At 55.5% G+C, this 22,075-nt stretch overlaps 1 protein-coding gene across 2 annotated transcripts in view; it reads right to left on the bottom strand.

Annotated features, from left to right (window-relative positions):
• Window positions 1-22,075, bottom strand: part of LOC139379635 (uncharacterized protein KIAA0930 homolog) — a 70,385-nt gene that overhangs the window by 13,829 nt on the left and 34,481 nt on the right. For both annotated transcript variants that reach the window (XM_071122441.1, XM_071122440.1), the window contains exons 3-5: window positions 13,222-13,326; window positions 2,115-2,192; window positions 1,185-1,286 (exon numbers count right to left, since the gene is read on the bottom strand). In XM_071122441.1, the coding sequence (XP_070978542.1) occupies window positions 1,185-1,286; window positions 2,115-2,192; window positions 13,222-13,326 (285 nt within the window). The remainder of the gene's footprint in view (window positions 1-1,184; window positions 1,287-2,114; window positions 2,193-13,221; window positions 13,327-22,075) is intronic.

The raw sequence follows: 22,075 nt of genomic DNA, 5'->3' as shown, positions 1-22,075 counted from the left end.
TGCCATGAGGTTAATACACTAGAATCAGGGGTCTGCCATGAGGTTAATACACTAGAATCAGGGGTCTGCCATGAGGTTAATACACTAGAATCAGGGGTCTGCCATGAGGTTAATACACTAGAATCAGGGGACTGCCATGAGGTTAATACACTAGAATCAGGGGTCTGCCATGAGGTTAATACACTAGAATCAGGGGTCTGCCATGAGGTTAATACACTAGAATCAGGGGTCTGCCATGAGGTTAATACACTGGAATCAGGGGACTGCCATGAGGTTAATACACTAGAATCAGGGGTCTGCTATGAGGTTAATACACTAGAATCAGGGGTCTGCCATGAGGTTAATACACTAGAATCAGGGGTCTGCCATGAGGTTAATACACTAGAATCAGGGGTCTGCCATGAGGTTAATACACTAGAATCAGGGGTCTGCCATGAGGTTAATACACTAGAATCAGGGGACTGCCATGAGGTTAATACACTAGAATCAGGGGTCTGCCATGAGGTTAATACACTAGAATCAGGGGTCTGCCATGAGGTTAATACACTAGAATCAGGGGTCTGCCATGAGGTTAATACACTAGAATCAGAGGACTGCCATGAGGTTAATACACTAGAATCAGGGGTCTGCCATGAGGTTAATACACTAGAATCAGAGGACTGCCATGAGGTTAATACACTAGAATCAGGGGTCTACCATGAGGTTAATACACTAGAATCAGGGGTCTGCCATGAGGTTAATACACTAGAATCAGGGGTCTGCCATGAGGTTAATACACTGGAATCAGGGGACTGTGGCTTTTAAATGGACCGACAGCATCAGGGGTGTATTCATTAGTTAGATTCCGTTGTGAAAAATGTCTTGTCTGTTGCTAAAACGTTTTGCAACGGAAACCGTTTACTCTAACGAACCAACGGAAGCAAACAGAGGAAATGGAATGAAACGGGGGAGGTTCCTACCTGAATTTGTCCAATAGAAACTCTCGTTTTCATTGTAAAACGTTTTCCATTTGGAGTAAATGGTTTCCGGGTTGCAACGGAGACCGAATAATGAATACACCCCAGGTCACACTTCAACACACAGCCCATCTCCCAGGGGGCCCTCCTAGAGGCCCCGGCAGTCAATCACAACCTGTCAGGTGCCTGATTGGGGAGGAGGGGATTGTGGGCGGTTGTCACGGTTACCTCCTCAAAGTTGTCAATCATGAAGAAGATGTTGGGGTAGCTCATCTTAGACTCCTCTCCTTTACTGTCCATGGCGTGTTTACTTGGTGACGCATACACTTGCTGTGATGAGAGAGAGAGGGAGAGGAAGGGGGGGAGAGAGAGAGAGAGGAAGGGGGGAGAGAGAGAGAGAGAGAGGAAGGGGGAGAGAGAGAGGAAGGGGGAGAGAGAGAGGAAGGGGGGAGAGAGAGAGGAAGGGGGGAGAGAGAGGAAGGGGGGAGAGAGAGGAAGGGGGGAGAGAGAGGAAGGGGGGAGAGAGAGGAAGGGGGGAGAGAGAGGAAGGGGGGAGAGAGAGGAAGGGGGGAGAGAGAGGAAGGGGGGAGAGAGAGGAAGGGGGAGAGAGAGGAAGGGGGAGAGAGAGGAAGGGGGGAGAGAGAGGAAGGGGGGAGAGAGAGGAAGGGGGGAGAGAGAGAGGAAGGGAAAGATGGACGATGAGAGAGCGAGAAAGGGTGAGAGAGCGAGAAAGGGTGAGAGCGAGAAAGGGTGAGAGAGAGAGAAAGGGTGAGAGAGAGAGAGAGAGAGCGAGAAAGGGGGAGAGAGAGCGAGAAAGGGGGAGAGAGAGAGAGAGCGAGAAAGGGGGAGAGAGAGAGAGAGAGAGCGAGAAAGGGGGAGAGAGAGAGAGAGAGAGAGCGAGAAAGGGGGAGAGAGAGATAGAGAGAAAGGGGGAGAGAGAGAACGAGAAAGGGGGAGAGAGAGAGAGAGAGAGAGCGAGAAAGGGGGAGAGAGAGAGAGAGAGAGAGAGAGCGAGAAAGGGGGAGAGAGAGAAACCGAGAGAGAGAGAGAGAAAGCGAGAAAGAGAGAGTTACTGGGTCAGGTTCTGTAGAGGCCCATCTATCCATAGCTACATCAGTAAATCCAATGGGACGTAGTCTGAAGAGTCCTGTCTCTTACCTGAGACTTCTTCCTGTGAATGTGGATGTCTCCTGCGTCTGAGCGCGTGCAGACGGCACACGTCACCACATAGTCCAGCTGATAGGAAAAAAAAAAAAAAGAGGCCATGAACTTGGTTTTATTCAACCATATTCTGAACTAGAGTTTCCTGGAAAATTACAAGTGGCCCAGTGGTCTAAGGTACTGCATCGCAGTGCTAGAGGTGATACTACAGACCTGGGTTCATTCAACTGGCAACTGAGGTCAGCCTGCAGACACCCGGCCTGCCACAAGGAGTCGCCAGAGAGCCAAGAGCCAAGTAAAGCTCATCGCTCTCTAGCGACTCCTTGTGGCGGGCCGGGTATCTGCAGGCTGACTTCAGTCGCCAGTTGAACAGTGTTTCCTCCGACACATTGGTGCGGCTGACTTCCGGTTTAGGCTGGCGGGTGTTAAGGAGCGCGGTTTGGCGTGTCATGTTTCAGAGAACGCACGACTCCACCTTCGAATCCCGAGCCCGTTTGGGGAGTTGCAACGATGAGACAAGATCAAAATTGGGGAGAATAAGGGGAAAAGATGTAATAGATAACAGTTTTACACCCAAAGTGTGATGGGTGACAATATTAGGCTATCACTATCAATGACGTGTTAGCCCATAGGCCTATATGTTTTGATTTGAATCACAGCTAAAGATGCCAAATAACAATTAAGCACATTAATCCCCTTTAGAACCAGTGTAAAGCCAAACTGGCCTACATAGACAGCCAAACTGGCCTACATAGACAGCCAAACATAGACAGCCAAACTGGCATACAGACAGCCAAACTGGCATACAGACAGCCAAACTGGCATACAGACAGCCAAACTGGCATACAGACAATACAGACAGCCAAACTGGAATACACAGACAGCCAAACTGGAATACATAGACAGTCAAACTGGCCTACAGACAGCCAAACTGGAACACACAGACAGCCAAACTGGCCTACATAGACAGCCAAACTGGCCTACATAGACAGCCAAACTGGCCTACATAGACAGCCAAACTGGCCTACAGACAGCCAAACTGGCATACAGACAGCCAAACTGGCATACAGACAGCCAAACTGGCATACAGACAGCCAAACTGGCATACAGACAGCCAAACTGGCATACAGACAGCCAAACTGGCATACAGACAGCCAAACTGGCACACATAGACAGCCAAACTGGCACACATAGACAGCCAAACTGGCACACATAGACAGCCAAACTGGCACACATAGACAGCCAAACTGGCACACATAGACAGCCAAACTGGAACACACAGACAGCCAAACTGGAATACACAGACAGCCAAACTGGAATACATAGACATCCAAGCTGGCCTACATAGACAGCCAAACTGGCCTACATAGACAGCCAAACTGGCCTACATAGACAGCCAAACTGGCCTACATAGACAGCCAAACTGGCCTACATAGACAGCCAAACTGGCCTACAGACAGCCAAACTGGAACACACAGACAGCCAAACTGGAATACATAGACAGCCAAACTGGAATACACAGACAGCCAAACTGGAACACACAGACAGCCAAACTGGAACACACAGACAGCCAAACTGGAACACACAGACAGCCAAACTGGAACACACAGACAGCCAAACTGGAATACATAGACAGCCAAACTGGAATACACAGACAGCCAAACTGGAATACACAGACAGCCAAACTGGAATACACAGACAGCCAAACTGGAACACACAGACAGCCAAACTGGCACACACAGACAGCCAAACTGGAATACATAGACAGCCAAACTGGAACACACAGACAGCCAAACTGGAACACACAGACAGCCAAACTGGAATACATAGACAGCCAAACTGGAATACATAGACAGCCAAACTGGAACACACAGACAGCCAAACTGGCCTACATAGACAGCCAAACTGGCCTACATAGACAGCCAAACTGGCCTACATAGACAGCCAAACTGGCATACAGACAATACAGACAGCCAAACTGGCATACAGACAGCCAAACTGGCATACAGACAGCCAAACTGGCACACATAGACAGCCAAACTGGCATACAGACAATACAGACAGCCAAACTGGCCTACATAGAAAGCCAAACTGGCCTACATAGACAGCCAAACTGGCCTACATAGACAGCCAAACTGGCCTACATAGACAGCCAAACTGGCCTACATAGACAGCCAAACTGGCACACATAGACAGCCAAACTGGCCTACATAGACAGCCAAACTGGCCTACATAGACAGCCAAACTGGCCTACATAGACAGCCAAACTGGCCTACATAGACAGCCAAACTGGCCTACATAGACAGCCAAACTGGCCTACATAGACAGCCAAACTGGCCTACATAGACAGCCAAACTGGCCTACATAGACAGCCAAACTGGCCTACATAGACAGCCAAACTGGCCTACATAGACAGCCAAACTGGCCTACATAGACAGCCAAACTGGCCTACATAGACAGCCAAACTGGCCTACATAGACAGCCAAACTGGCCTACATAGACAGCCAAACTGGCCTACATAGACAGCCAAACTGGCCTACATAGACAGCCAAACTGGCCTACATAGACAGCCAAACTGGCCTACATAGACAGCCAAACTGGCCTACATAGAAAGCCAAACTGGCCTACATAGACAGCCAAACTGGCCTACATAGACAGCCAAACTGGCCTACATAGACAGCCAAACTGGCCTACATAGACAGCCAAACTGGCCTACATAGACAGCCAAACTGGCCTACATAGACAGCCAAACTGGCCTACATAGACAGCCAAACTGGCCTACATAGACAGCCAAACTGGCCTACATAGACAGCCAAACTGGCCTACATAGACAGCCAAACTGGCCTACATAGACAGCCAAACTGGCCTACATAGACAGCCAAACTGGCCTACATAGACAGCCAAACTGGCACACATAGACAGCCAAACTGGCACACATAGACAGCCAAACTGGCACACATAGACAGCCAAACTGGCCTACATAGACAGCCAAACTGGCCTACATAGACAGCCAAACTGGCCTACATAGACAGCCAAACTGGCCTACATAGACAGCCAAACTGGCCTACATAGACAGCCAAACTGGCCTACATAGACAGCCAAACTGGCCTACATAGACAGCCAAACTGGCCTACATAGACAGCCAAACTGGCCTACATAGACAGCCAAACTGGCCTACATAGACAGCCAAACTGGCCTACATAGACAGCCAAACTGGCCTACATAGACAGCCAAACTGGCCTACATAGACAGCCAAACTGGCCTACATAGACAGCCAAACTGGCCTACATAGACAGCCAAACTGGCCTACATAGACAGCCAAACTGGCACACATAGACAGCCAAACTGGCCTACATAGACAGCCAAACTGGCCTACATAGACAGCCAAACTGGCCTACATAGACAGCCAAACTGGCCGACATAGACAGCCAAACTGGCCTACATAGACAGCCAAACTGGCCTACATAGACAGCCAAACTGGCCTACATAGACAGCCAAACTGGCCTACATAGACAGCCAAACTGGCCTACATAGACAGCCAAACTGGCCTACATAGACAGCCAAACTGGCCTACATAGACAGCCAAACTGGCCTACATAGACAGCCAAACTGGCCTACATAGACAGCCAAACTGGCCTACATAGACAGCCAAACTGGCCTACATAGACAGCCAAACTGGCCTACATAGACAGCCAAACTGGCCTACATAGACAGCCAAACTGGCCTACATAGACAGCCAAACTGGCCTACATAGACAGCCAAACTGGCCTACATAGACAGCCAAACTGGCCTACATAGACAGCCAAACTGGCCTACATAGACAGCCAAACTGGCCTACATAGACAGCCAAACTGGCCTACATAGACAGCCAAACTGGCACACATAGACAGCCAAACTGGCCTACATAGACAGCCAAACTGGCCTACATAGACAGCCAAACTGGCCTACATAGACAGCCAAACTGGCCTACATAGACAGCCAAACTGGCCTACATAGACAGCCAAACTGGCCTACATAGACAGCCAAACTGGCCTACATAGACAGCCAAACTGGCCTACATAGACAGCCAAACTGGCCTACATAGACAGCCAAACTGGCCTACATAGACAGCCAAACTGGCCTACATAGACAGCCAAACTGGCCTACATAGACAGCCAAACTGGCCTACATAGACAGCCAAACTGGCCTACATAGACAGCCAAACTGGCCTACATAGACAGCCAAACTGGCCTACATAGACAGCCAAACTGGCCTACATAGACAGCCAAACTGGCACACATAGACAGCCAAACTGGCCTACATAGACAGCCAAACTGGCCTACATAGACAGCCAAACTGGCCTACATAGACAGCCAAACTGGCCTACATAGACAGCCAAACTGGCCTACATAGACAGCCAAACTGGCCTACATAGACAGCCAAACTGGCCTACATAGACAGCCAAACTGGCCTACATAGACAGCCAAACTGGCCTACATAGACAGCCAAACTGGCCTACATAGACAGCCAAACTGGCCTACATAGACAGCCAAACTGGCCTACATAGGCAGCCAAACTGGCCTACATAGACAGCCAAACTGGCCTACATAGACAGCCAAACTGGCCTACATAGACAGCCAAACTGGCCTACATAGACAGCCAAACTGGCCTACATAGACAGCCAAACTGGCCTACATAGACAGCCAAACTGGCCTACATAGACAGCCAAACTGGCCTACATAGACAGCCAAACTGGCCTACATAGACAGCCAAACTGGCCTACATAGACAGCCAAACTGGCCTACATAGACAGCCAAACTGGCCTACATAGACAGCCAAACTGGCCTACATAGACAGCCAAACTGGCCTACATAGACAGCCAAACTGGCCTACATAGACAGCCAAACTGGCCTACATAGACAGCCAAACTGGCCTACATAGACAGCCAAACTGGCCTACATAGACAGCCAAACTGGAACACACAGACAGCCAAACTGGCCTACATAGACAGCCAAACTGGCCTACATAGACAGCCAAACTGGAACACACAGACAGCCAAACTGGCCTACATAGACAGCCAAACTGGCCTACATAGACAGCCAAACTGGCCTACATAGACAGCCAAACTGGCGTACCTAGACAGCCAAACTGGCCTACATAGACAGCCAAACTGGCCTACATAGACAGCCAAACTGGCCTACATAGACAGCCAAACTGGCCTACATAGACAGCCAAACTGGCCTACATAGACAGCCAAACTGGCCTACATAGACAGCCAAACTGGCCTACATAGACAGCCAAACTGGCCTACATAGACAGCCAAACTGGCCTACATAGACAGCCAAACTGGCCTACATAGACAGCCAAACTGGCCTACATAGACAGCCAAACTGGCCTACATAGACAGCCAAACTGGCCTACATAGACAGCCAAACTGGCCTACATAGACAGCCAAACTGGCCTACATAGACAGCCAAACTGGCCTACATAGACAGCCAAACTGGCCTACATAGACAGCCAAACTGGCCTACATAGACAGCCAAACTGGCCTACATAGACAGCCAAACTGGCCTACATAGACAGCCAAACTGGCCTACATAGACAGCCAAACTGGCCTACATAGACACCGTGTCAGTTTCCAGTTTGGGGAAGATCATTTTTCACCATAAAAAATGCCCCTTTATAAGAAAGCATTACACGCAGGAACACTTTTGATACCAGTTGTTTCCCACTAATTAATTGCATTTTGGAACATTTCGTGCTCATAGCCTCCTGCCGGGGGCATTGCTGCCATTTAGGAACATTTCGTGCTCATAGCCTCCTGCCGGGGGCATTGCTTTCATTTAGGAACATCGTGCTCATAGCCTCCTGCCGGGGGCATTGCTGCCATTTAGGAACATCGTGCTCATAGCCTCCTGCCGGGGGCATTGCTGCCATTTAGGAACATCGTGCTCATAGCCTCCTGCCGGGGGCATTGCTGCCATTTAGGAACATCGTGCTCATAGCCTCCTGCCAGGGGCATTGCTGCCATTTAGGAACATCGTGCTCATAGCCTCCTGCCAGGGGCATTGCTGCCATTTAGGAACATCGTGCTCATAGCCTCCTGCCGGGGGCATTGCTGCCATTTAGGAACATCGTGCTCATAGCCTCCTGCCAGGGGCATTGCTGCCATTTAGGAACATCGTGCTCATAGCCTCCTGCCAGGGGCATTGCTGCCATTTAGGAACATCGTGCTCATAGCCTCCTGCCAGGGGCATTGCTGCCATTTAGGAACATCGTGCTCATAGCCTCCTGCCAGGGGCATTGCTGCCATTTAGGAACATCGTGCTCATAGCCTCCTGCCGGGGGCATTGCTGCCATTTAGGAACATCGTGCTCATAGCCTCCTGCCAGGGGCATTGCTGCCATTTAGGAACATCGTGCTCATAGCCTCCTGCCAGGGGCATTGCTGCCATTTAGGAACATCGTGCTCATAGCCTCCTGCCAGGGGCATTGCTGCCATTTAGGAACATCGTGCTCATAGCCTCCTGCCGGGGGCATTGCTGCCATTTAGGAACATCGTGCTCATAGCCTCCTGCCGGGGGCATTGCTGCCATTTAGGAACATCGTGCTCATAGCCTCCTGCCGGGGGCATTGCTGCCATTTAGGAACATCGTGCTCATAGCCTCCTGCCGGGGGCATTGCTGCCATTTAGGAACATCGTGCTCATAGCCTCCTGCCGGGGGCATTGCTGCCATTTAGGAACATCGTGCTCATAGCCTCCTGCCAGGGGCATTGCTGCCATTTAGGAACATCGTGCTCATAGTCTCCTGCCAGGGGCATTGCTGCCATTTAGGAACATCGTGCTCATAGCCTCCTGCCGGGGGCATTGCTGCCATTTAGGAACATCGTGCTCATAGCCTCCTGCCGGGGGCATTGCTGCCATTTAGGAACATCGTGCTCATAGCCTCCTGCCAGGGGCATTGCTGCCTAGGAACATCGTGCCATAGCCTCCTGCCGGGGGCATTGCTGCCAATTTAGGAACATCGTGCTCATAGCCTCCTGCCAGGGGCATTGCTGCCATTTAGGAACATCGTGCTCATAGCCTCCTGCCGGGGGCATTGCTGCCATTTAGGAACATCGTGCTCATAGCCTCCTGCCAGGGGCATTGCTGCCATTTAGGAACATCGTGCTCATAGCCTCCTGCCGGGGGCATTGCTGCCATTTAGGAACATCGTGCTCATAGCCTCCTGCCGGGGGCATTGCTGCCATTTAGGAACATCGTGCTCATAGCCTCCTGCCAGGGGCATTGCTGCCATTTAGGAACATCGTGCTCATAGCCTCCTGCCGGGGGCATTGCTGCCATTTAGGAACATCGTGCTCATAGCCTCCTACCGGGGGCATTGCTGCCATTTAGGAACATCGTGCTCATAGCCTCCTGCCGGGGGCATTGCTGCCATTTAGGAACATCGTGCTCATAGCCTCCTGCCGGGGGCATTGCTGCCATTTAGGAACATCGTGCTCATAGCCTCCTGCCAGGGGCATTGCTGCCATTTAGGAACATCGTGCTCATAGCCTCCTGCCGGGGGCATGGCTGCCATTTAGGAACATCGTGCTCATAGCCTCCTGCCGGGGGCATGGCTGCCATTTAGGAACATCGTGCTCATAGCCTCCTGCCGGGGGCATGGCTGCCATTTAGGAACATCGTGCTCATAGCCTCCTGCCGGGGGCATTGCTGCCATTTAGGAACATCGTGCTCATAGCCTCCTGCCGGGGGCATTGCTGCCATTTAGGAACATCGTGCTCATAGCCTCCTGCCGGGGGCATGGCTGCCATTTAGGAACATCGTGCTCATAGCCTCCTGCCGGGGGCATGGCTGCCATTTAGGAACATCGTGCTCATAGCCTCCTGCCGGGGGCATTGCTGCCATTTAGGAACATCGTGCTCATAGCCTCCTGCCGGGGGCATGGCTGCCATTTAGGAACATCGTGCTCATAGCCTCCTGCCGGGGGCATTGCTGCCATTTAGGAACATCGTGCTCATAGCCTCCTGCCGGGGGCATTGCTGCCATTTAGGAACATCGTGCTCATAGCCTCCTGCCGGGGGCATTGCTGCCATTTAGGAACATTGTGCTCATAGCCTCCTGCCGGGGGCATTGCTGCCATTTAGGAACATCGTGCTCATAGCCTCCTGCCGGGGGCATTTCTGCCATTTAGGAACATCGTGCTCATAGCCTCCTGCCGGGGGCATTGCTGCCATTTAGGAACATCGTGCTCATAGCCTCCTGCCGGGTGCATGGCTGCCATTTAGGAACATCGTGCTCATAGCCTCCTGCCGGGGGCATGGCTGCCATTTAGGAACATCGTGCTCATAGCCTCCTGCCGGGGGCATTGCTGCCATTTAGGAACATCGTGCTCATAGCCTCCTGCCGGGGGCATTGCTGCCATTTAGGAACATCGTGCTCATAGCCTCCTGCCGGGGGCATTGCTGCCATTTAGGAACATCGTGCTCATAGCCTCCTGCCGGGGGCATTGCTGCCATTTAGGAACATCGTGCTCATAGCCTCCTGCCGGGGGCATTGCTTCCATTTAGTAACATTGTGCTCATAGCCTCCTGCCGGGGGCATGGCTGCCATTTAGGAACATCGTGCTCATAGCCTCCAGCCAGGGGCATTGCTGCCATTTAGGAACATCGTGCTCATAGCCTCCTGCCGGGGGCATTGCTGCCATTTAGGAACATCGTGCTCATAGCCTCCTGCCGGGGGCATTGCTGCCATTTAGGAACATTGTGCTCATAGCCTCCTGCCGGGGGCATTGCTGCCATTTAGGAACATCGTGCTCATAGCCTCCTGCCGGGGGCATTGCTGCCATTTAGGAACATTGTGCTCATAGCCTCCTGCCGGGGGCATTGCTGCCATTTAGGAACATCGTGCTCATAGCCTCCTGCCAGGGGCATTGCTGCCATTTAGGAACATCGTGCTCAAAGCCTCCTGCCAGGGGCATTGCTGCCATTTAGGAACATCGTGCTCATAGCCTCCTGCCGGGGGCATTGCTGCCATTTAGGAACATCGTGCTCATAGCCTGTGAGGTGGACCCAAGATGGCTGCTAGAAGGACCCAAGATGGCTGCTAGAAGGACCCAAGATGGCTGCTAGAAGGACCCAAGATGGCTGCTAGAAGGACCCAAGATGGCTGCTAGAAGGACCCGATCACGTGACGGGCAATGGCTAATAAAAATGTGGATATCTGAGAGAGCCATGTGAGTGGGTCGGCCTGGTTAGTACTGGGACGGGAGACAGCCTGTTCAGGGTCGGCCTGGTTAGTACTGGGACGGGAGACAGCCTGTTCAGGGTCGGGCCTGGTTAGTACTGGGACGGCCTGTTCAGGGTCGGGCCTGGTTAGTACTGGGACGGGAGACAACCTGCTCAGGGTCGGGCCTGGATAGTACTGGGACAACCTGTTCAGGGTCGGGCCTGGTTAGTACTGGGACAACCTGTTCAGGGTCGGGCCTGGATAGTACTGGGACAACCTGTTCAGGGTCGGGCCTGGATAGTACTGGGACGGGAGACAGCCTGTTCAGGGTCGGGCCTGGATAGTACTGGGACAACCTGTTCAGGGTCGGGCCTGGTTAGTACTGGGACGGGAGACAACCTGTTCAGGGTCGGCCTGGTTAGTACTGGGACGGGAGGCAACCTGTTCGGGGTCAGGCCTGGTTAGTACTGGGACAGCCTGTTCAGGGTCGGGCCTGGATAGTACTGGGACGGGAGGCAACCTGTTCAGGGTCGGCCTGGTTAGTACTGGGACAGCCTGTTCAGGGTCGGCCTGGTTAGTACTGGGACGGGAGACAACCTGTTCAGGGTCGGCCTGGTTAGCACTGGGACGGGAGGCAACCTGTTCAGGGTCGGGCCTGGTTAGTACTGGGACAGCCTGTTCAGGGTCGGGCCTGGATAGTATTGGGACGGGAGGCAACCTGTTCAGGGTCGGCCTGGTTAGTACTGGGACAGCCTGTTCAGGGTCGGGCCTGGATAGTACTGGGACGGGAGGCAACCTGTTCAGGGTCGGGCCTGGTTAGTACTGGGACGGGAGACAGCCTGTTCAGGGTCAGGCCTGGTTAGTACTGGGACAGGAGACAGCCTGTTCAGGGTCGGCCTGGTTAGTACTGGGACGGGAGACAACCCGTTCAGGGTCGGGCCTGGATAGTACTGGGACGGGAGGCAACCTGTTCAGGGTCGGCCTGGTTAGTACTGGGACGGCCTGTTCAGGGTCGGGCCTGGTTAGTACTGGGACGGGAGACAGCCTGTTAAGGGTCGGCCTGGTTAGTACTGGGACGGGAGACAGCCTGTTCAGGGTCGGGCCTGGATAGTACTGGGACAACCTGTTCAGGGTCGGTCCTGGTTAGTACTGGGACGGGAGACAACCTGTTCAGGGTCGGCCTGGTTAGTACTGGGACGGGAGGCAACCTGTTCAGGGTCGGGCCTGGTTAGTACTGGGACAGCCTGTTCAGGGTCGGGCCTGGATAGTACTGGGACGGGAGGCAACCTGTTCAGGGTCGGCCTGGTTAGTACTGGGACAGCCTGTTCAGGGTCGGGCCTGGATAGTACTGGGACGGGAGGCAACCTGTTCAGGGTCGGGCCTGGTTAGTACTGGGACGGGAGACAGCCTGTTCAGGGTCAGGCCTGGTTAGTACTGGGACAGGAGACAGCCTGTTCAGGGTCGGCCTGGTTAGTACTGGGACGGGAGACAGCCTGTTCAGGGTCGGCCTGGTTAGTACTGGGACGGGAGACAACCTGTTCAGGGTCGGCCTGGTTAGTACTGGGACGGGAGACAGCCTGTTCAGGGTCGGCCTGGTTAGTACTGGGACGGCCTGTTCAGGGTCGGGCCTGGTTAGTACTGGGACGGGAGACAGCCTGTTAAGGGTCGGCCTGGTTAGTACTGGGACAGGAGACAGCCTGTTCAGGGTCGGGCCTGGATAGTACTGGGACGGGAGGCAACCTGTTCAGGGTCGGGCCTGGTTAGTACTGGGACGGGAGGCAACCTGTTCAGGGTCGGGCCTGGTTAGTACTGGGACGGGAGGCAACCTGTTCAGGGTCGGGCCTGGTTAGTACTGGGACAGGAGACAGCCTGGGAATGAGCATGTTGTCATACCAACCTTCATTAAGATCAGATTCAGGTAAACACTCTCCTCCCAGTCGATGTCAGGTTCTCCTAAACCTGGAAGCTTCTTAGAGTCTCTCCTGTACACCTCCACATCTACCTGGAATACAGAGATATATACATTATATAATCATATTCCACATCTACCTGGAAAATACAGACGTGACAATTACACTGAATTATCCCACCTACAATACACAACACCGCCCTTCACTATTTGAACACTGTAGTCTCTTTGCTGCTGACTTCCAGTGTGATGATCATATAGTCTGGTTGTATAGAAATGTCCTGATGCAGCACACAGAGTGCAGGTTAAATCAACCCTGGCTATACTCCAGGACAGCTCCTTAGCTCAGCTACATCTCACCCTTCAACGACCCCCAGCCACAGCTCACCCTTCAACGACCCCCAGCCACATCTCACCCTTCAACGACCTCCGGCCCAGCCACATCTCACCCTTCAACGACCCCCGGCACAACCACATCTCACACTTCAACGACCTCCAGCCACATCTCACCCTTCAACGACCTCCGGCCCAGCCACATCTCACCCTTCAACGACCCCCGGCACAACCACATCTCACCCTTCAACGACCCCCAGCCCAACCACATCACACCCTTCAACGACCCCCAGCCACATCTCACCCTTCAACGACACCCAGCCACATCTCACCCTTCAACGACACCCAGCCACATCTCAACCTTCAACGACACCCAGCCACATCTCACCCTTCAACGACCTCCGGCCCAGCCACATCTCACCCTTCAACAACCCCCAGCCACATCTCAACCTTCAACGACCCCCAGCCACATCTCACCCTTCAACGACCTCCGGCCCAGCCACATCTCACCCTTCAACGACCCCCGGCACAACCACATCTCACCCTTCAACGACCTCCAGCCACATCTCACCCTTCAACGACCTCCAGCCCAGCCACATCTCACCCTTCAACGACCTCCAGCCCAGCCACATCTTACCCTTCAACGACCCCCAGCCCAGCCACATCTTACCCTTCAACGACCCCCAGCCCAGCCACATCACACCCTTCAACGACCCCCAGCCCAAACACATCACACCCTTCAACGACCCCCAGCCACATCTCACCCTTCAACGACCCCCAGCCACATCTCACCCTTCAACGACCCCCAGCCACATCTTACCCTTCAACGACCCCCAGCCCAGCCACATCACACCCTTCAACGACCCCCAGCCACATCTCACCCTTCAACGACCCCCAGCCACATCTCACCCTTCAACGACCCCCAGCCACATCTCACCCTTCAACGACCCCCAGCCACATCTCACCCTTCAACGACCCCCAGCCACATCTCACCCTTCAACGACCCCCAGCCACATCTCACCCTTCAACGACCCCCAGCCACATCTCACCCTTCAACGACCCCCAGCCACATCTCACCCTTCAACGACCCCCAGCCACATCTCACCCTTCAACGACCCCCAGCCACATCTCACCCTTCAACGACCTCCGGCCCAGCCACATCTCACCCTTCAACGACCTCGGGCCCAGCCACATCTCACCCTTCAACGACCTCCGGCCCAGCCACATCTCACCCTTCAACGACCTCCGGCCCAGCCACATCTCACCCTTCGACGAACTCCGGCCGAGCCACATCTCACCCTTCGACGAACTCCGGCCCAGCCACATCTCTCCCTTCAACGACCTACGGCCCAGCCACATCTCACCCTTCAACGACCTCCGGCCCAGCCACATCTCACCCTTCAACGACCCCCAGCCACATCTCAACCTTCAACGACCCCCAGCCACATCTCACCCTTCAACGACCCCCAGCCACATCTCACCCTTCAACGACCTCCAGCCACATCTCACCCTTCAACGACCCCCAGTCACATCTCACCCTTCAACGACCTCCGGCCCAGCCACATCTCACCCTTCAACGACCTCCGGCCCAGCCACATCTCACCCTTCAACGACCTCCGGCCCAGCCACATCTCACCCTTCAACGACCTCCGGCCCAGCCACATCTCACCCTTCAACGAACTCCGGCCCAGCCACATCTAACCCTTCAACGAACTCCGGCCCAGCCACATCTCACCCTTCAACGACCCCCAGCCCAACCACATCACAACCTTCAACGACCCCCAGCCACATCTCACCCTTCAACGACCCCCAGCCACATCTCACCCTTCAACAACCCCCAGCCCAACCACATCTCCCCTTCAACGACCCCCAGCCACATCTCACCCTTCAACAACCCCCAGCCACATCTCAACCTTCAACGACACCCAGCCACATCTCAACCTTCAACGACCTCCGGCCCAGCCACATCTCACCCTTCAACAACCCCCAGCCACATCTCAACCTTCAACGACCCCCAGCCACATCTCACCCTTCAACGACCTCCGGCCCAGCCACATCTCACCCTTCAACGACCCCCGGCATAACCACATCTCACCCTTCAACGACCTCCAGCCCAGCCACATCTCACCCTTCAACGACCTCCAGCCCAGCCACATCTTACCCTTCAACGACCCCCAGCCCCGCCACATCTCACCCTTCAACGACCTCCGGCCCAGCCACATCTCACCCTTCAATGACCTCCGGCCCCGCCCCCTCTCACCCTTCAACGACCTCCGGCCCAGCCACATCTCACCCTTCAACGACCCCCAGCCACATCTCACCCTTCAACGACCAGCAGCCACATCTCACCCTTCAACGACCCCCAGCCACATCTCACCCTTCAACGACCTCCAGCCCAGCCACATCTCACCATTCAACAACCCCCAGCCCAGCCACATCTCACCCTTCAACGACCCCCAGCCACATCTCACCCTTCAACAACCCCCAGCCACATCTCACCCTTCAACGACACCCAGCCACATCTCACCCTTCAACGACACCCAGCCACATCTCACCCTTCAACGACACCCAGCCACATCTCACCCTTCAACGACCCCCAGCCACATCTCACCCTTCAACGACCCCCAGCCACATCTCACCCTTCAACGACCTCCGGCCCAGCCACATCTCACCCTTCAACGACCCCCGGCACAACCACATCTCACACTTCAACGACCTCCAGCCACATCTCACCCTTCAACGACCTCCAGCACAGCCACATCTCACCCTTCAACGACCTCCAGCCCAGCCACATCTCACCCTTCAACGACCTCCAGCCCAGCCACATCTCACCCTTCAACGACCCCCAGCCCAGCCACATCTCACCCTTCAACGACCCCCAGCCCAACCACATCACACCCTTCAACGACCCCCAGCCACATCTCACCCTTCAACGACCCCCAGCCACATCTCACCCTTCAACGACCCCCAGCCACATCTCACCCTTCAACGACCCCCAGCCACATCTCACCCTTCAACGACCCCAGCCACATCTCACCCTTCAACGACCCCCAGCCACATCTCACCCTTCAACGACCCCCAGCCACATCTCACCCTTCAACGACCCCCAGCCACATCTCACCCTTCAACGACCCCCAGCCACATCTCACCCTTCAACGACCCCCAGCCACATCTCACCCTTCAACGACCCCCAGCCACATCTCACCCTTCAACGACCCCCAGCCACATCTCACCCTTCAACGAACCCCAGCCACATCTCACCCTTCAACGACCTCCAGCCCAGCCACATCTCACCCTTCAACGACCTCCAGCCCAGCCACATCTCACCCTTCAAAGACCCCCAGCCAAGCCACATCTCACCCTTCAACGACCCCCAGCCACATCTCACCCTTCAACGACCTCCAGTCCAGCCACATCTCACCCTTCAACGACCTCCGGCCCAGCCACATCTCACCCTTCAACGACCTCCGGCCCAGCCACATCTCACCCTTCAACGACCTCCGGCCCAGCCACATCTCACCCTTCAACGACCTCCGGCCCAGCCACATCTCACCCTTCAACGACCTCCGGCCCAGCCACATCTCACCCTTCAACGACCTCCGGCCCAGCCACATCTCACCCTTCAACGACCTCCGGCCCAGCCACATCTCAGCCTTCAACGACCTCCGGCCCAGCCACATCTCACCCTTCAACGACCTCCGGCCCAGCCACATCTCACCCTTCAACGACCTCCGGCCCAGCCACATCTCACCCTTCAACGACCTCCGGCCCAGCCACATCTCACCCTTCAAAGACCCCAGCCAAGCCACATCTCACCCTTCAACGACCCCCAGCCACATCTCACCCTTCAACGACCTCCAGCCCAGCCACATCTCACCCTACAACGACCTCCAGGCACATCTCACCCTTCAACGACCTCCGGCCCAGCCACATATCTCCCTTCAACGACCTCCGGCCCAGCCACATCTCACCCTTCAACGACCTCCGGCCCAGCCACATCTCACCCTTCAACGACCTCCGGCCCAGCCACATCTCACCCTTCAACGACCTCCGGCCCAGCCACATCTCACCCTTCAACGACCTCCGGCCCAGCCACATCTCACCCTTCAACGACCCCCGGCCCAGCCACATCTCACCCTTCAACGACCTCCAGCCCAGCCACATCTCACCATTCAACGACCTCCAGCCCAGCCACATCTCACCATTCAACGACCTCCAGCCCAGCCACAGCTCACCCTTCAACGACCTCCAGCCCAGCCACATCTCACCATTCAACGACCTCCAGCCCAGCCACATCTCACCCTTCAACGACCTCCGGCCCAGCCACATCTCACCATTCAACGACCTCCGGCCCAGCCACATCTCACCCTTCAACGACCTCCGGCCCAGCCACATCTCACCCTTCAACGACCTCCAGCCCAGCCACATCTCACCCTTCAACGACCTCCAGCCCAGCCACATCTCACCCTTCAACGACCTCCAGCCCAGCCACATCTCACCATTCAACGACCTCCAGCCCAGCCTCATCTCACCCTTCAACGACCTCCGGCCCAGCCTCATCTCACCCTTCAACGAACTCCGGCCCAGCCACATCTCACCCTTCAACGACCTCCGGCCCAGCCACATCTCACACTTCAACGACCTCCAGCCACATCTCACCCTTCAGCGACCTCCAGCACAGCCACATCTCACCCTTCAACGACCCCCAGCCCAACCACATCACACCCTTCAACGACCCCCAGCCACATCTCACCCTTCAACGACCCCCAGCCACATCTCACCCTTCAACGACCCCCAGCCACATCTCACCCTTCAACGACCCCCAGCCACATCTCACCCTTCAACGACCCCCAGCCACATCTCACCCTTCAACGACCCCCAGCCACATCTCACCCTTCAACGACCCCCAGCCACATCTCACCCTTCAACGACCCCCAGCCACATCTCCCCTTCAACGACCCCCAGCCACATCTCACCCTTCAACAACCCAGAGCCACATCTCAACCTTCAACGACACCCAGCCACATCTCAACCTTCAACGACCCCCAGCCACATCTCACCCTTCAACGACCTCCGGCCCAGCCACATCTCACCCTTCAACGACCCCCGGCATAACCACATCTCACCCTTCAACGACCTCCAGCCCAGCCACATCTTACCCTTCAACGACCTCCGGCCCAGCCACATCTCACCCTTCAACGACCCCCGGCATAACCACATCTCACCCTTCAACGACCTCCAGCCCAGCCACATCTTACCCTTCAACGACCCCCAGCCACATCTCACCCTTCAACGACCAGCAGCCACATCTCACCCTTCAACGACCCCCAGCCACATCTCACCCTTCAACGACCTCCAGCCCAGCCACATCTCACCATTCAACAACCCCCAGCCCAACCACATCTCACCCTTCAACGACCCCCAGCCACATCTCACCCTTCAACAACCCCCAGCCACATCTCACCCTTCAACGACACCCAGCCACATCTCACCCTTCAACGACACCCAGCCACATCTCACCCTTCAACGACCCCCAGCCACATCTCACCCTTCAACGACCCCCAGCCACATCTCACCCTTCAACGACCTCCGGCCCAGCCACATCTCACCCTTCAACGACCCCCGGCACAACCACATCTCACACTTCAACGACCTCCAGCCACATCTCACCCTTCAACGACCTCCAGCACAGCCACATCTCACCCTTCAACGACCTCCAGCCCAGCCACATCTCACCCTTCAACGACCTCCAGCCCAGCCACATCTCACCCTTCAACGACCCCCAGCCCAGCCACATCTCACCCTTCAACGACCCCCAGCCCAACCACATCACACCCTTCAACGACCCCCAGCCACATCTCACCCTTCAACGACCCCCAGCCACATCTCACCCTTCAACGACCCCCAGCCACATCTCACCCTTCAACGACCCCCAGCCACATCTCACCCTTCAACGACCCCCAGCCACATCTCACCCTTCAACGACCCCCAGCCACATCTCACCCTTCAACGACCCCCAGCCACATCTCACCCTTCAACGACCCCCAGCCACATCTCACCCTTCAACGACCCCCAGCCACATCTCACCCTTCAACGAACCCCAGCCACATCTCACCCTTCAACGAACCCCAGCCACATCTCACCCTTCAACGAACCCCAGCCACATCTCACCCTTCAACGACCTCCAGCCCAGCCACATCTCACCCTTCAAAGACCCCCAGCCAAGCCACATCTCACCCTTCAACGACCCCCAGCCACATCTCACCCTTCAACGACCTCCAGTCCAGCCACATCTCACCCTTCAACGACCTCCGGCCCAGCCACATCTCACCCTTCAACGACCTCCGGCCCAGCCACATCTCACCCTTCAACGACCTCCGGCCCAGCCACATCTCACCCTTCAACGACCTCCGGCCCAGCCACATCTCACCCTTCAACGACCTCCGGCCCAGCCACATCTCACCCTTCAACGACCTCCGGCCCAGCCACATCTCACCCTTCAACGACCTCCGGCCCAGCCACATCTCACCCTTCAACGACCTCCGGCCGAGCCACATCTCACCCTTCAACGACCTCCGGCCCAGCCACATCTCACCCTTCAACGACCTCCAGCCCAGCCACATCTCACCCTTCAAAGACCCCAGCCAAGCCACATCTCACCCTTCAACGACCCCCAGCCACATCTCACCCTTCAACGACCTCCAGCCCAGCCACATCTCACCCTACAACGACCTCCAGGCACATCTCACCCTTCAACGACCTCCGGCCCAGCCACATCTCACCCTTCAACGACCTCCGGCCCAGCCACATCTCACCCTTCAACGACCTCCGGCCCAGCCACATCTCACCCTTCAACGACCTCCGGCCCAGCCACATCTCACCCTTCAACGACCTCCGGCCCAGCCACATCTCACCCTTCAACGACCTCCGGCCCAGCCACATCTCACCCTTCAACGACTTCCGGCCCAGCCACATCTCACCCTTCAACGACCCCCAGCCACATCTCACCCTTCAACGACCTCCAGCCCAGCCACATCTCACCCTTCAACGACCTCCAGCCCAGCCACATCTCACCATTCAACGACCTCCAGCCCAGCCACATCTCACCCTTCAACGACCTCCGGCCCAGCCACATCTCACCCTTCAACGAACTCCGGCCCAGCCACATCTCACCCTTCAACGACCTCCGGCCCAGCCACATCTCACCCTTCAACGACCTCCGCCCCAGCCACATCTCACCCTTCAACGAACTCCGCCCCAGCCACATCTCACCCTTCAACGACCTCCAGCCACATCTCACCCTTCAACGACCTCCAGCCACATCTCACCCTTCAACGACCTCCAGCCACATCTCACCCTTCAACGACCTCCAGCCACATCTCACCCTTCAACGACCTCCAGCCACATCTCACCCTTCAACGACCTCCAGCCACATCTCACCCTTCAACGACCTCCAGCCCAGCCACATCTCACCCTTCAACGACCTCCAGCCCAGCCACATCTCACCCTTCAACGACCTCCAGCCCAGCCACATCTTACCCTTCAACAACCCCCAGCCCACCCACATCTCACCCTTCAACGACCTCCAGCCACATCTCACCCTTCAACGACCCCCAGCCACATCTCACGCTTCAACGACCTCCAGCCCAGCCAAATCTCACCCTTCAACGACCTCCAGCCCAGCCACATCTCACCCTTCAACGACCCCCAGCCACATCTCACCCTTCAACGACCCCCAGCCACATCTCACCCTTCAACAACCCCCAGCCACATCTCACCCTTCAACGACCTCCAGCCAAGCCACATCTCACCCTTCAACGACCTCCAGCCACATCTCACCCTTCAACGACCTCCAGCCCAGCCACATCTCACCCTTCAACAACCTCCAGCCCAGCCACATCTTACCCTTCAACGACCCCCAGCCCAACCACATCTCACCCTTCAACGACCTCCAGCCACATCTCACCCTTCAACGACCCCCAGCCACATCTCACCCTTCAACGACCTCCAGCCCAGCCAGTAGAACATTGGACTAGTAACCAGCAGGTAGCCTAGTGGGTAGAACATTGGACTAGTAACCAGCAGGTAGCCTAGTGGGTAGAAGATTGGACTAGTAACCAGCAGGTAGCCTAGTGGTTAGAGCGTTGGACCAGTAACCAGCAGGTAGCCTAGTGGTTAGAACGTTGGACTAGTAACCAGCAGGTAGCCTAGTGGTTAGAGCGTTGGGCCAGTAACCAGCAGGTAGCCTAGTGGTTAGAGCGTTGGACAAGTAACCAGCAGGTAGCCTAGTGGTTAGAGCGTTGGACCAGTAACCAGCAGGTAGAGCGTTGGACCAGTAACCAGCAGGTAGCTTAGTGGTTAGAGTGTTGGGTCAGTAACCAGCAGGTAGCTTAGTGGTTAGAGCGTTGGGTCAGTAACCAGCAGGTAGCTTAGTGGTTAGAGCATTGGACTAGTAACCAGCAGGTAGCCTAGTGGGTAGAACATTGGACAAGTAACCAGCAGGTAGCCT

The sequence above is a fragment of the Oncorhynchus clarkii genome, chromosome 21 (genome assembly GCF_045791955.1).
Source record: "Oncorhynchus clarkii lewisi isolate Uvic-CL-2024 chromosome 21, UVic_Ocla_1.0, whole genome shotgun sequence".
Classification (NCBI taxonomy): Eukaryota; Metazoa; Chordata; class Actinopteri; order Salmoniformes; family Salmonidae; genus Oncorhynchus; species Oncorhynchus clarkii.
The sequence above is the reverse complement of the archived record's forward strand: the minus strand, read 5'-3'. Positions and strand labels throughout refer to the sequence as shown.